Raw genomic sequence first — 16,001 nt, forward strand, 5'->3', positions numbered from 1 at the left:
GTACAAGCTGCCAGACGAAGTGATGGAGACTGGTACAATTACAACATTTCAAAGGCATCTGGATGGGTATGTGAATAGGAAGGGGTTAGAGAGATAAGGGTTAAATATTAGCAAGTGGGACTAAGACAGATTGGGATGTCTGGTCAGCGCAGACAAGTTGGACCAAAGGGTCTGTTTCCATTTAAAGTTTTAGCAAAGATCTGTAGCTTGGATTTTGGGCGAGATTGTTGACTTGCTTGCCGAGCTGGCTTTTTTTGAACAAAAACAAGCCAGCTCAGTGAGCAGGTCTGTTTCCATGTTGTATGACTCTGAGCATGGAGGTATAAATAGATAGGAATTTCTGCCTACTCATGGAATTGAGCACACCTAACATTTTACCATTTTATGGCACATAATGCTTAGTTAAACTTACTTCAGTTGTGTTTTGTTCAAATTGCATTCTTTCCAGACTTTCTGAACCATCTGATTGGTTACTTTCTGAGGAATTCTACCAGAATGTTTTGGGCTTGATGCAGTTGCCACTCCTTCTTGTCCATTCATTTGGCCAGTGACAGTCTGTGCAATCCCATCACCTGCTTTACAAAAAAAGCAAACATGAAAGTCATGACAGTATCCAAATAATACTCAAGATGGACTTCTGTTAGTTGTTAAAGTTCTTGTACCTAGCGAGTATAAAATCTGTCACAGGCTAAGAGGAGATAAACATTTTTTACAAAACGGGGAAAAAGACAAGTCTAAAAGTAGATCAGAAGTGGACCTTGCCAACCTTCTCAGTTTATTGTAAAGTATATTTTTGCTTTCAACATGCAGAGAAAGTTTTTAAGTCAAGAATAATTCTGCTTCTTAAACTCAAGGACATTTAGTGAAATTTTACACACTGAACATTTACATCTGCCTGGAAATAAACCGCATCATGTATCATGGCAGTGAGAAAAAGTAATGAAGTTTAAGTAGTCCTCTAGGTTTTATGGCAAATTTGGTTCAACAGCCAGATTTCCTGACTAGTGTGATGCTTAGTTTGTCCAAGAAGTCATCACCTGCAATAGGTTTTAAAATCAGACCATTCAGTGTTTCAGCCATCTTAATGCAACATACATAAAATACTTTTGTCCAGTTATCATGCATGTGGGATGTACTTTTGTTTCTTAGTTTTGTAATAGTTTTGAACTTGAGGCAATTTTCAGTGACAACGTAATATTACTCAGCTCAACAAAAATTTTCTATTGATATTTTTTCCCTTTGACTAATTTCACTAGAATACTTGTACGTATATTCATAATATATGAATAAGGAACAGAAGTCAGTCACTTGGTCCTTGAGCCTGCTCCAGCAGGCAATAAGATTATGGCTGATCTGTTTATGTTTTGAATTCCACATTCCCCATTCATCTCCAATAAACTCTGGTCCCTTTGTCTAACAAGAACCAAGCTACCTCTGCTTTACTAACATTCAACGAATACCACCCTCTTGATGCAGAAGTTCCAAAGTCTCAACCCTTAGAAAATAATTCTTATCTCTATCGTAAAAGGGCAACCTCTAATTTTCAAACAGTGCATTTGGTTTGCATAAATTTTGTTGAGAGCAAAGTGAGGGCACTCACCACTGGCTTCAAATTGCAAGCAGCTTTTAAGATTAGTGGCAAGAAAAAGTCTTTGTGATGTTAACTTCACTTTTATAACATTCATTTCATTTTGCCATTGCTACAGTAGATACCCAACATCCAGTAACAGCTATGTCATCCAGCAGGTTATGTAGTCAATCTTACTTAAGAATTCGCTAATGGCAAACCAGGAAATGATAAAGGCAGAACAGTCACTTGTGGAAGTGGTATAGTAAACAAAAGGTGGGGTGGATTATAAAAAAAGAAACAATGGGAGCTTGTCAGAAAGGTATAGTGTTAATCATTGGGGATCTTAATCTACCTAGAGTTTCAAAAAATCATTTGAGTGAAGGTAGCCTAGATGAGGAATTTATAGTATGTTTTGGGGATAGATTCTGAGAATAGTAAATTCTGGAGTTGATCACAGAGCAGGCTTTCCTTGATCCAGTATTGTGCAAAAGAACGGGATTAATTAATGACCTCATCGTGAAGACACTCCTATGTAGCAATTACCATATTATGATTGAATTTTAGTTCAGTCTGAGGGGGTGAAGACAGAGTCCAAGATTAATAGTTTAAAATTAAATTAGGGCAATACAAGGGCATAAAAATAGAACTAAAGTGTAATGGCAATTTTGGTTAAGGGACAGGTCACTACAGATGCAGTGGCAAACACCTATATGGACATTACAGGATACTCAAAATAGATACATTCTAACTGGAAGGAAAAATCCTTGTGGGAAGATCTACTATCTATGGTTAATTTAAAAAAAAAGTAAAGATTCCATTAAACTTAAAAAAAAAAGACATACTTGCACAAAGATGGGTGGCAAATCAGAACATTCACAAAATATAGAAAACTGCAAAGAATGACCAAAAGATTAATGAGGGGAAAATGTGAGAAGAGACGAAGACAACCAGAAATATAAAAAAGCAGGTAAGAATTATAGATAAGATGTTTTGAAAAGGAAGGGATAAAGTGAATAGGAAACAAATAATGGAAAAATAAGAGGATACAATGGTATTTTGCATCTGCTTTGCAATGAAGGGTATGGGTAACAAACCAGAAATTGCTCCAAATCAGGAAATGGAAGAGGGGGACAAATAGGAAAATTAAAAATCACCAGGCAAGTGGTAAGGGCAAATTGTTGGAGCTGCAGATGTAAAAGGTCCCTGGGTCCTCATGGAATTGTTCCTAGGATCTTCAAGGAAGCAGCTAGAACTAATTGATGCATTAGTTTTAAATTTCCAAAATTCTCTACGTTTGAAGAGGGTTCCTTTAGATTCCAAGATAGTCAATCAACTCAATTTCTTCAAAGATTAGGAGAGACAGAAAGCTGGAAGCCACAGGCCAGTTGACATAACATCTACTGTAAGAAAGATGTTAGAATCTAAAGACATGATAGCAGGACACTTAGAATAGTTCAAGATAACCAGGCAGAGTCGCATGGTTTTCCAGAAGAGAAATCATGAGTAACAAATTTATCGGAGATCTTTGAGTAGGTGACATCGCTAAAGGGGTTATGGTGGATGCACTGCACTTAGACTTCAAGAAGGTATTTAATAACATGCCATATCAAAAGGTTTTGATAGTCAATAAAAGCTGACAGTGTACAAAAAGTACCACCAATGTAAAAACGGCAACAAATCTAACTACTTAGTCAGGGTGCGTCGAAGTCCAAAGTGATAAAGAGAGAAATTCACAATTTTTTTCAACAGATGAATCAGACTGAAGCAGAGTAAACACATCAGTCTACATTTCAAAACAGCACACCTAATTTGAGCTTGCTTGAAAACTTTCCTTAGGTACAAGCATATCTAAAATTAATAATGAATTCTCAAAATAATTAAGCATTTATGACCCTAAACATCAAAAAAATCCGATGCTGAAATAAGTGAAAGATTGCTTCAGATCAAAGGAAGTTGATTATAAGAGTGCCAGAAATAGTGGCAATGTTGAGCATGGGAACAATTCATGACCCAGCAAATAAGTCCAAGAAACTGATATGGAGAGGGTATGGAGATCAAGAAAGCAAGGTAGTGAGGAACATAAAGGCAGATTGCAAAAACTTATCAATATCTGAAAGGAAAGGTTTGACAAAAATAAATGCGGCCCCACAATAATGGGAGACAGGAGAATTTATAACAGCAAACAGGGAAATGGTGGAGAAACGAAACAAATACACTGCAGATAACAATGTGTAGAGCTGGATGAACACAGCAGGCCAGGCAGCAGAGGAGCAGGAAAACTGAGGTTTCGGGTCTGGACCCTTCTTCAGAAAAATGGTCCAGAATTGAAACGTCAGCTTTTCTGCTCCTCTGATGTTTCCTGGCCTGTGTTCATCTAGCTCTACACCTTGTTATCTCAGACTCCAGCATCGGCAGTTCCTACTATCACAAATACAGAAAATTGCCCAGAAATACCAGATGACCAAAGGATGTGTACAACTGAAAAAGTAAAAGAAATTAATTTGTAAGTGGGGAGTACTTGAAAAATTAGCTTGATTAAGGAGTTGATAAATATCCTGGGCCAGACCACCATCACCCCAGGGTTTTGAAGGAAGTAGTGAAAGAGATAGCAAATGCATTTGTGTCTATCTTGCATCATGCTATAGTTTCTAGAAAGGTTCCTGCTGACTAGAAGGTAGCAAATGCTACCTCACTTTTTAAGCAAAGGAAAAGAGACGATGGAGAACTGAAGGCTGGTTACCATGCCATCTATAGATGAAGTGTTAGAATCTGTTATAAAGGATAATGATAGCAGTACTTTTGGAAAATAACAGCAAAAGATGGACAGAATCAACATGGATTTAAAAAAGAAATAGCGTTTGACAAACACTATTTTTGAGGATTTTTTTTTGAAGCGTGAAAGAGAACCAGTAGATACGGTGCATTTGGGTGTTCAGATGGCTTTCAATAAAGTCAGTTGAGAGATTTGGAGAAATATACTAGCATGGATTGAGAACTGGTTAATAGAAAGCAGAGATTAGAGAATAAAAATATTCTTGCGATGTTTACTATTACTGGAGGCAAATGACAAGTATCACTGCTAGATCCACAACAGTTCCAAACTATGTGAATGATCTGGATTTGGGGATCAAAAATAATATTTCCAAATTTGATGATACCAAACTGTGAGGGAACCCAAGTTGTGAGGGGGTGCAAGGTGGCTTCAAGAGGACTTTGACAGGCCGAATGAATGGTAAAATACGGCTGATGAAATATGTGAATCAGTGTGACAGACCTCTACTTTGATCGAGTAAACAGAAAAGCAGAATATTTATTAAGTGGTGAAAAACTGGGAAGTACAGGTGCCCAAAATGATTCGCGTGCCCATGTCCATGAGTCATTAAAAGGGGTGCAACAAGCAATTAGAAAGGCAAACAGTATTTTGGCATTCATTTCAAGGGAATTTGAGTACAGAAATGAAGATGTCTTACTGCAGTTGCACATAGCCTCGCTGAGATCTCATCTGGAGTACTGTGCACACTTTTTGTCTTCTTGCCTAAAGGAAATATATCCTTGCCAGAGGACTTGCAACAACGGTTCATCCAGTTACTACCTGAGGTGGCAGTACTGTTTTGGGAGGTTGAGAAAACTCTACTGTGTAGAATTTCTAACAATGAGAGACGATTTCATTGAAATTTGCAAACTTCATGCAGAGCGGGACAACGCGGATATAGATAGGTCGTTTTCCCTGGCTGTGCTTCTTAAAACTGAGGAACTAACCTCAGTAGAAGGGTAAGGTCATTTAACACAGACATGGTGGAATTTCTTCACTGAAGGTAGTAAATATTTGGAATCCTCTACCCCAGAGGGCTCTGGAGGCACAATCACTGAGCATGTTCAAGACAGAAACGGATAGGTTTCTGGAGACTAATGATATTAAGGGATATGGAGATAATCCCGAAACTGACATTGAGGACATGATCAGCCAGGATCTAGAATGGTGGATCAGGCCTGACGGTCTATTCCTGTTCCTATCAAAGAATAATACATAAAACAGAAAATCATCTTGCAACTCTACAAATTTAAGGTTTAATCTATGGAATTGGGTTGTGATTTTAAAACAATGTTAAAGTTCCTCATTTTTGTTTTTAAAAGGAATCCATAATTAAATCGACTTTTTGTCAAAGTATTTACTCATGACACTACAGAATTTAGTGGTTGATTAATTGGACTAGATTGGCATTGTAATAATTACACCATGCATACAGCGTGGCTCAATTTGCACATCTAAAAATATAAATAAATACCATTTTTTCATCAGTATGGATGAAGGTATTCTAAATGAAAAAGGCAAGAAAAGGCAAGTCAAATGAAATTTGTCCAACTTTCATAAAAGTAATAATTTAAAAATCTGCGATTGCCTAACAACATCAGTAGGGGGAGCTCACAGTTCAAAATTAAATTAAGCCAACCCATTTTTGCACAGTGATGCCAAAAAAGCAGGTCACTGCTATTTGTAGAATTACTTGTAATCAAATGATTATAGTGCACAAGCTCAGAAAAGCAAAAGCTGACTATACTCAATACATTCTATTTTTCTTTAAATAAAATGTGCCACTTAAAGTTACGCGCCCAATACACTTGTTTAAAAAATAAGATAGAGGACAAGCAGTTTAATGTACTTTATTTTAAACATGGCCACAGGATAGAGGAAAAATGGATAATACTTAAATAGTTACTTTTCAAACTTCCATTTTAACACATCAGTAAAGTTAGGCATTGCATATTGATATAAACATTCCATTTAAAAACTCATATTTTCTACAGTGCCATTGACAATAGGCTTTACTAGAAGGTTAGATTCGGCTAGGGATAAGACTGATACAGGATACTAAAATTGTCTAGTCCAATATCCAAAAATCTCTGGTTTAATAAGAGCAACTTTTCAATAAAATTGGAATGAAAGCAGAAATTAAATACTAATGTCAGTTTTGTTCATGGATCAGTTTACAATAAGTTAACAATTTATCAAGTTACAGAATGATTCCAAACATTACACTGAATTGGACTTCAGAGGGGGCTCTATTATTTTCACATTTTACCCAACTCTCTATAAATGATTTAATGTTAGAAAATGTGCAGTTTCTATCACATAACATCTATTAAAGGAGTTAGAGATTAAAATTCACTGAATGCATTTCACAACTTAAAACATCAATGTGGTCACATTGGAAGTTATGATGTTTTGCATCACATGGTAAATACTCATACACGAAAAACAGGTTGCTGTGCTGTCATATCCCAAAAGGAAGAGCAGAACTATGATGGGGAGAAAACAAAATCAAGAAGGAAAACAAAACATCCATGACACATCCTTTTGAATCAGGATAGAACAACTTTCAGGGCACTAAGATCAAATAAATCAATATTCACATCTTGCGACTGACCTAAATATTTAATATACTTGGTTAAAAGTGTCCCAAACTTGCACAGCATTTATTCATCTAAGTAGCTTGCTATCGTAGAAATGTGTAGCATCTAAATTTCACAAAGTGGGGCTGGTAAGGAAAGAGAAGGGCAGAAAAGATTAAAGTTTTACTTCAAAATGCTTATAAAATGGATTATCTGCTCTGTATCCTGAAACCTTGGTTCATGTACACCAACGAAAATTCTCCCCCCCATAATTATGAAGAGCCTTTGCATAAATCTGCAAAAAAGGTTTCTAAACAAAAGTGGAGAAAAGTGATTAAAAAATGAAAATACATTCCAGGTAGAAACTTTTCAGGAACTGTATTGGTCACCAATTTAGGCCAGTGAACTCAAAATCAAAGCTACAGAACTCAACGAATGTTTAATATGTGTCTGTTGGCACAATTGGTGATGGTAAAATAATTATTTTGCAACAAAATATAACAAGTATAAATCACTAAAGTTAAGATATAACGAACTCCACTATTTGTGGAGAACATACCTATTATAGTCTGCTCAGGAGAGGTGGGTGGTGTGAGTGGCAATCCACAACTTAAGGAGTCCTTCACACTTACTGATCCTTGTGTTGGATTTGTATGGCCTCCTGCATTAGCAGCATTTGAAACTACAGGGATATCCCCCTGAGGAATCAATACGAAAGCTGATGGGTATACCATTCTCACTCCACCTACAGAAATGCAAAAACAAATAATTCTGCACAAATAATAATACAAGGAAGCGTTAAAGCAAAACGCTGGGAGATCACAGTGCAACTTCATCTGAACATAACAGGTGATACGTTTGGTTTACAAAATCAAAAGGAACATTCCTCTCCTTTTTTGGCGAGCAGTAAAATATTAAAACCTTAATTTCAAATAAGAGATTATATACACATTAGAAGATTACAGTTTCGAAACAATTATCCAAATATAAGCAATTTCAAAGTATTTAAATTATTTGTTATATCTCGATACTATGGCCTTTAAGACGTGTGTTTTGTCCTGGTTTTCTTTCATGAAGTGAGCTTGAGAAAGAGATACCGATCAGTCTGTTCTGAGCCAATAAAGCAAACAGCTTGTGAGGCCTTGGGTTTTTGTTTTAAAAGGCCGGAACAGAAGCAACATGAATGGGTAGAGTCAGGGTTCCACAGAACTAGGGCTTTAGTTTAGCTTTCGGTAGTTATTGGGGTTTTCAAGCTGCCAAACATCTCTCTCGGCTACAGTTAAAAGCTTCAGTTCTCTCTCTCTGCCAGAATTTTGTCTTGATGCTCTTTTCTCCTGGGTTGGAGAAATGTTCCATGTGAGATAATCTATTTGATTGCTTTGCATTTGCCAAGGGTGTATTTTTGGGATGTTTCTATATTGGAACAGTTTCTGTTTACTAGTTAAATAGCTTATTATTCTGTTAAGTTTTCCAATAGGGTTAAAATTTCAATCAATTCTTCTTTCTTTTGTTTTATTTTAACTATAGGGTAAGAGTAAAGCGTATTTTGCTTACAGCCGAGTAGTGTAACTAACTGAATTACATCTGGAATACTGCACCTTACATTTGCCTTTAAATAAGCTAAAAGTTTAGGCGTAGGCCATATCTGGACATATTTGAAGGGGGCTTGGTCTGGTCCATAACAGTTATGGGGTGCTACTGTACAAGTGGTAGTGAGTGTAATTTCACCCTTCTTTTCAGCTAAAGGCACAAACAAGAAAAATGCAGTTTCTTCATCATCACAACTGTTTTTTCAAGCAGATCTTCCACACATCACTCTCAACAGCGATAAAAGCCATTACCATAAACAGAAACTATTTGTGACTACGCAAGTTACAGAAGGATTACATCTCATCAATTCTGACTTGATGACTGATTAAATACAAAATACACAAAAAGTTCTCTTCACACGTGAATGTAGTCACAGCTTACAACTGAACTATCGATCATAAAGAGCTAAGACTTGTGGTGATTATTGCAAAGCAATAGTATGCTGCTCAATTACTTAATTTTAATATTACATGTTATCAAAATTTGGACAACCAAAAAAAATTCTAGTTTCTTTCTGAAATTTTGTTTTGTTTTAAAACATGAGTGGAAAATGTGAACCAATTCACAGAAGCTAAGAGTTCTAACAACTAATTTCTTCTTGCTTTTAAGCAGCTCAAGGCCAAATTTTGATAAAAGTGGAAATTAGTTTCGTTATTTGACTGGGGGGGGAAGACTTTTTTTGTGAAAAATATTTTGTTTACTTCACTGCCTCATTTAGGAAAACTATCAAAACTTATTTCAACAAGAATTGAATAGCTCATTAAGCCGCTGATAAATTTAATCCCAGATTTGATCAAAAGCCCAAGGTTATAAACGAGTGAAAATTTCAACTGGAATTTCTGTTAAAAAAATTAGTTCAATTACTTAACTGCGGTTGATTAAGTTTGAGGGGTAACATTACTACATATTTAATTTTTTGTATGGAATTTTTAACTAATCAAAAGAGAAAGGCTTTTTTTCAATGCAAGAGAAACCTTAGTTGTATGGTTCCAATGTACTAGGCCATTTTAAAGGGATACTCAACATAGACCTCTGCTTGCCACATGAATGCATACAGACAATTTTCTTTATTAATCAAAAGATATGCCCGTGACAAGCTAAAGGTGGCTGAACAATGATACCTGCAATATTCAACAGTAAACAGAAATTGCACTAGCACAATCCCTTAACAATTAAAATAATCTTGGAATGGCATTGTTTTAGTAACATTACTCCACACTCACCAACAATAACCTCAACAGCTACAGGGAAGTCATCATCACAATCCATCTCTTCTTCCTCCTTTGTTTCCTTCTTTTTTAGTACCATTGGATAGAAGTATTGCCATTCTTCAATCAATTTCCTTGTAGCTGGATCAGACATCTTGTATGTCTGTCCTGTAAGTGTGCCATTCAGTCCAAACGGGCTAATGATCACTGCGAAAAGCACATGATATTTTGAATTTTTTTTTTCAGAAAAATAATAATCTTTTCTGGTATTGAGGCTTAATGTAGCAATTTTTTTCAGAATCATGAACTAGTGCTCAAAATAGTCCAGATGCATTAGATTGAGGTTTGGGTTTCAAAGTATATCAAAAGTCATTCCAAAACTACATTCAGAAGAGTCACTTAATTCTCAAAAACAAAAGATTTCTGTAGGTACCTCCATTAAATCTGGATTTAGTAGCAAGACCAAGTCCATGCATGTTTCTAGCATACAACAAGACAAACTTTCACAGGATTAATCTCGCCTATCCCCCAAAACAAAACACATCAGACCCCTGGCATCAATCTCCTTCCTCGGCCACTGTCTCAGTTTGAGCAAGGCTGTACACAACCTTGGTATTCTAAGCGATCCTAAAGAAGCTTCCGAACATACATTTGCTCCATTGCAAACACCACCCAACTTCTTCAGCAACATCACTGAAACATTTTACAAATGTGTACAAACTCATTCCACTGATCCAACCTTGCATTTGTCTTATTGTCCGCATCTTTTCCAGCAACAAGGTTTCCACCTCAACACTTCAAAACTAAAAATTTGAACTTATTAAAATCCTATGCTAGTTTCATCCAGTCATGCTCTCTAAATCAAAAAAAAACTGTGGATGCTGGAAATCAGTCTAAAATTTTTTGCCGGAATTTGCCAGAAAAAACACAGGTCTCGCAGCATCTGCAGACAAATAGCAGAATTAACATTTCAGGTCCAATGAAGTTCTCCAGTTCTGAAGATGGGTCACTGGACCCAAAACATTAACTCTGATTTCTCTCCACAGATGTGACCATACCTGCTGTGTTTCTCCAGGGATTTCTGTTTTTGTTTCTGCTCTCACCATTTAATTCACTATTCCTCAGACTTTGGGCTGTTGTATATATCCCTCCAGCACCGTAAAATATTGGTGAAAGCAGAAAGGTCAATAATTCCCTGCCTAATCACTCCACCTCCAGTTTGTCCTTTAGTCCCTCCTTGAGAGTCTAGGACAAGTTTTTGGTTATCCTTCTGACTATCTCCTTCTCCAGCTTGGTCTCTACTTTAGACAAAGACTAAAACTCTTGGGAATCTCATTCTATATGTTATTACAACATAAATGCCATCAGCTTTGCGCTCAGCACAAAATGCTAATGCACTGAGCTTAAAAATAAATATGAACATATAAATTAGGATCAGGAAAAACCATTCAGCCCCAGCCATGCCATTCAAGATCATGGCTGATGGAATTGTCACCTCAACTCTACTTTTCAATCTACCCATTTACTGATTTGCTTGCCAATCAAAAATCTAACTCAATTATGAACATAATTGATGATTTAGCTTCCTCTGCTCAGTACAACTTGAAGTCAAGCATAGCACAAAGTTTTAAAGAACAATGAAAATAAGCATGCGCCCGAGAAGCAAGGCCTCTGAACTTCACAGAATATTCAACACGTAATTGCCGAGTCTCACTTAGTTCAAACTTCTACAATCTTAAAAAATGACAAAAAAGCAGAAGTATTGTTAGCATAAACGGCACTTCAGATTGCAAAGCTCAACTTAATTTGTTACAGAAAAATATTTCAGTAATCAACCTTGGAAAGGTGTGGCTGATGATAGTGCCATGTTGATGTGCTCTTCATTAACAAGGTACACAGGTTGGTGTTGGGCAATTTCAACACTTGTGCAGACATTGCTCTCTCCGTGCAGAAAGAAGGTGAAGGAACAGGAAAGGTGTTCACTGTGAAAGAATACAATGGAGAAATCAATACAAGTTATTACTGTTTAATTCTTATCTTTTTCAAGAACTAAAGGAAACAAAATAATGGTAAATGGAGAAAAAAAAAACACTAAAGAAATGATGGATCATTATAGTTCCTAAGTTAATGCAACAAAAAGGGAGGGGAAAAAGGAGGGGAGTAAGAACATAAGCATTAAATATAAACCATGATCAGTGCAAAGATTGTTTATGATCCGGCAAAAATCTAGGTGCTGTTTCAAGGTTCCTATTAAGATGTAACTGTCCTAAGAAATGCAAATCAAATACAGAACACGAGGAAAATTTATAAGTTACTTACCATCAGGGGAGTGACTTTGTTTTTAAAAATGAAATTTCTCAAGTCATCTTTTACACGTTAAAAATAGTTGATTCAATTTTGGCCAAAGGGAAATTAACACCTAAAAATGAGCAATGCATCTTTTGGGTTAAGGATGTATCTAAAGGATGGTAAGAACTGGAGCAGATCACAACTGATGCTTGTAGAATGGAATTAGCATCCATCCTAAAAATCTTGTACTAAATCGGTTTTATTTTTAGTGCAGTATTTCACATTCCATTAATTCCATTACTGTACTATCTTCAAAACTTGCCAAGTTCGAAAACAAAATGCAGAAGTTAGCTGATTTGCATTCTGAATGCAAACCAGGGACCTAACCAGTAATGTCAGCGAAACCTGCCCACACCAGAATCAAAACTGAAAGTTGCGTTTTTTTCAAAAAAGTTACATTTGTTTTTGTATGTGAATAAAAACTGAAGCCATATAAGGATGTGCATTTTATGATGAGTACATAATTATGATGTTCACAAATAAGACATATCATCTGTTTAATGTTTCAAATAAAAGTTTACTTTTAATAAGATTTGAAACTTACAACATTACGTAGCACAAAGATATGACCATTTTAGACAAATCAAGTGATGTTTTCAAGATCTGTAAATAAACTGACCTCCATGTTTAGCACTACTTATCAAGACGTACCAAGACAAAAGAAAGTAAACACTAACTGTTAGAGTGCTCTATTAAACAGCTGAAGTTATGATTTTACTACTTACAATTCCTGTGCAAGAACACAGATAATATCATACAATATGCATCACATTTTTAAAGCTGTGGAATAATGTCCCTGATGCAAACCACTGCCCTTTTGATAAAACAGATGTCAAAAGTTTAAACTGCAAATAAACCAGCTATGGGTGAATAGTTTGTGCACGAGTTTTGTCCCTTATGAACGGCATTCAATTTAGCACAGGGCTGCAGGAATCAGCTGCAGCATTAATCAAAACATGGAAGAAAGCTCGAATACTAACAAACTTATTAAGTACATTCCAACTTTCCAGACAGAAATTTAAATTTAAGCACCAAGATGAGCTGTAGTTCAGTACTAAATGGAGCTCTGTAGCCAATTCTGGCATTTCAGTATTGCTATCAAAAAAGGATAACTGAGATTTATTTTTAAATCTTGGAGGTTGTTTTACAACTGTGCTTGGAACTCAAAATGTATGTTTCCAAATCGCCTGTTCATCAGTTCTGGCAAAATATCAAATTCCACAACCACATAAAAATGTTTAGAACAGATGCCAATTTGTTTCATTCAAACGACAGATTTACTGCAGTCCTCTATGGGGTTGGATTGAATGTCGTCTGTTAAGAGCAATTGTTCACTATGTACATGCCAACCTAGCTAGAAATAACAGGAGTAGAATTAGATTTCAGTGAATAATAAAACTGCATTGAATGTACTCAAAACAGATTCTAGCCAAAAGGAATTTTAGTTCAGTACTGAGCAATAGATGTGCAAAGTTGCATTTAATGCGTCATCTATAGAATTTACAGCCAAGTAGTCAACACAATTTTTGCCTGTGTAACTTGGCAGATAAGAAAGACTGGCATGGCATTTAAAGGATTTATCTGGAAACAAGTCAACAAGGGTGAAGGAAGACATGAAGTTTCTTAATTTCATGCCAATCTCCAGCCTAGCCCTGCCATTTTATAAACATGGATGAAAGCAAGCAAACCTGTGGTCATTAACGATTTCTACATTGGTACATAATTATTAGGCTTATTCCTGGAGATGAACTGGATTGATATTAAAAAAGTCCATTTTGATGGAGTACTTAAATTCAAAATACTTGTATGTATATATCGATATGTAATGTTCATTTTACAAATGATATTTTAAAAAAGGCAAGACAAAACTTAAAATATTGTGTAATATGCACATATTATACCATTACATATCTGGCCGCACACAATAATGCAACTAAATGGCTTGTCTTTGCGAGTCAATAATCACAGCTCTGGATCAATACAACTATTGAACTACACAATCTAACTCAAAACAGTTAAGTAAAATCATAAATTACTGTTACTCTAGAACTGAACCTATTTCTAGTGTATCACACATTAGCAAAATTGCTTGTTACCATTACTTCATAATGACAGTCAATACGTTTTCTTTCCAGCAATGAATTACTTGATTTATCTTCCATCAGTCCCCAGCTACCCTCAAGCATTTTAAAAATGTGAACGCTGTGCAATATTCACAAATCTTGCGGCACAATATTCTAATCCCTTAAAATATAAAATGCTTTCTTTATTTTCCAAAAAACAAAATGGCACATTGACATAATTGAAATTAAATGGGGAAAAAAAATCTTTCTAAGGAGTTTTTCGTTTCTTTATTGGTCAACTTCACATGATTTTCAAAATTCTCATCCTTTGAGATACTTCTTCACGGTCTGTAAAAGAATGCATGATGATCTTTCACCTTGTGTTAGATGATCATTGCTGTTCCAAACATGTCCAGATTTTGAAATAAGTATTTAAAAATACTACTCCAGTTGTTTTTCTCTAGTCCACACCCCACCCCAAATCCAGTTAGCAGCTACTGGTAATACTGTAGCACTGCCATTTACACCTCATTCAGAGTCCTCTTTTGTTTCTTTACCCCTCAGCAGAATCTGTTTTTGTCTTGCACCATCTTCGCTTTGGCACTCTTTTGTCCTCCACCCTAACAAAGGCCTTCCTTTTGTAGTTGCTTAAATCCTGTTGACATCTAACTTTTTCTACTGGTGGTGAAAAGTCACTGATCTGAAACTAAGTGCATCAAATATTTCCAGTTTTATTTCATTTTAGGCACACACATACAATGTCTGCAACACCCTACTGCCATGAATTACACCAAGTTATTGTGGATTTTCTCCACATCGCTTAGCAGCAGCATTCCAAAATCCATAACGGAAACAATCTATACGCTTCATTTTTTAAAAAACTGCCCCCAAAACTAACATTTAGTTCTGATACAATTTAGCCTTGATGAGCCAAATGGTTTTCTGTGCCATAATGACCATGGCTATGCATTAATTTCTTTAAACCTATATTAAATCTGAGAATATCCAGTCAATACCTGCAATTTTATACTTAGTAATAGCTTTTTAAAAAATACATAGGCAGTATCTAATGTACTTTAAATCAAAAGATTTTCCAACTCCAAGACTGACCAGCATTTGCTTTGAAGCCCAGAGACCCCACTACACGCGGCACAGTGGCTCAGTGGTTAGCCCTGCTGCCTCGGTGCCAGGGACCCAGGTTCAATTCTACCCTCGGGCGACTGTCTGTGTGGAGTTTGCACATTCTCCCCGTGTCTGCTTGGGTTTCCTCCGGGTGCTCCGGTTTCCTCCCACAATCCAAAGATGTGCATGCTAGGTGGATTGGCCACGCTAAATTGCCCGTAGTGTTCAGGGAGGTGTGGGTTATAGTGGGGTGGGTCTGGGTGGGATGCCTTGAGGTTCGGTGTGGACTGGTTGGGCCGAAGGGCCTATTTCCACACTGTAGGGACTCTATGATACAGCACTGCAAAGAAGTAACACTTTGTCAAGTGAAAGGGGTTTAATATATTTAGCATGCATCTTGAAGCAGCTTTGCAAATGGTTTATTGCCAATGATGAAACACCATTCACACACAGTGCCACATACATCGATAAGGCAAAACCTGGAGAGATATTCAGATTTTTATATGAACCTATTTATTTTTCTGGAATTGCTAACAACTTTCATTCATTAAAAGATTAATTCAGTAAATGTCAACCCTTACTTTATTAAACGCCCAATTTAGATCTTATGTCATCTTAAAATACATCCAGGATGGAATAAATTCACAGAGATAGTAGGAACTGCAGATGCTGGAGAATCCGAGACAACAAGGTGCAGGGCTGGATGAA

The 16,001-nt window shown here is 36.3% G+C and overlaps 1 protein-coding gene across 1 annotated transcript; it reads right to left on the reverse strand.

The window, feature by feature from the left end:
- Nucleotides 1-408: 408 nt before the first annotated feature.
- On the reverse strand, nt 409-12,657 carry LOC125485983 (mediator of RNA polymerase II transcription subunit 13-like). Its single transcript, XM_048611709.1, has 5 exons — nt 12,653-12,657; nt 11,596-11,741; nt 9,775-9,966; nt 7,521-7,706; nt 409-572 (listed from the first exon to the last, which is right to left on the reverse strand). Exons 1-5 carry the CDS (start codon nt 12,655-12,657, stop codon nt 409-411), a joined length of 693 nt encoding a protein of 230 aa, XP_048467666.1.
- Between the last annotated feature and the right edge of the window lie 3,344 nt (nt 12,658-16,001).

The sequence above is a fragment of the Rhincodon typus genome, chromosome 24 (genome assembly GCF_021869965.1).
Source record: "Rhincodon typus isolate 14 chromosome 24, sRhiTyp1.1, whole genome shotgun sequence".
Lineage (NCBI taxonomy): Eukaryota > Metazoa > Chordata > Chondrichthyes > Orectolobiformes > Rhincodontidae > Rhincodon > Rhincodon typus.

What these genes read in the sequence shown, in the direction of transcription:
- LOC125485983 (XM_048611709.1), bottom strand. An exon ending in AGCTGTTGAGGTTATTGTTG is followed by an intron (nt 7,707 to 9,774) that starts GTGAGTGTGGAG and finishes GCATTTCTGTAG; the next exon opens with GTGGAGTGAGAATGGTATAC. An exon ending in TCCTGAGCAGACTATAATAG is followed by an intron (nt 573 to 7,520) that starts GTATGTTCTCCA and finishes TTTGTAAAGCAG; the next exon opens with GTGATGGGATTGCACAGACT.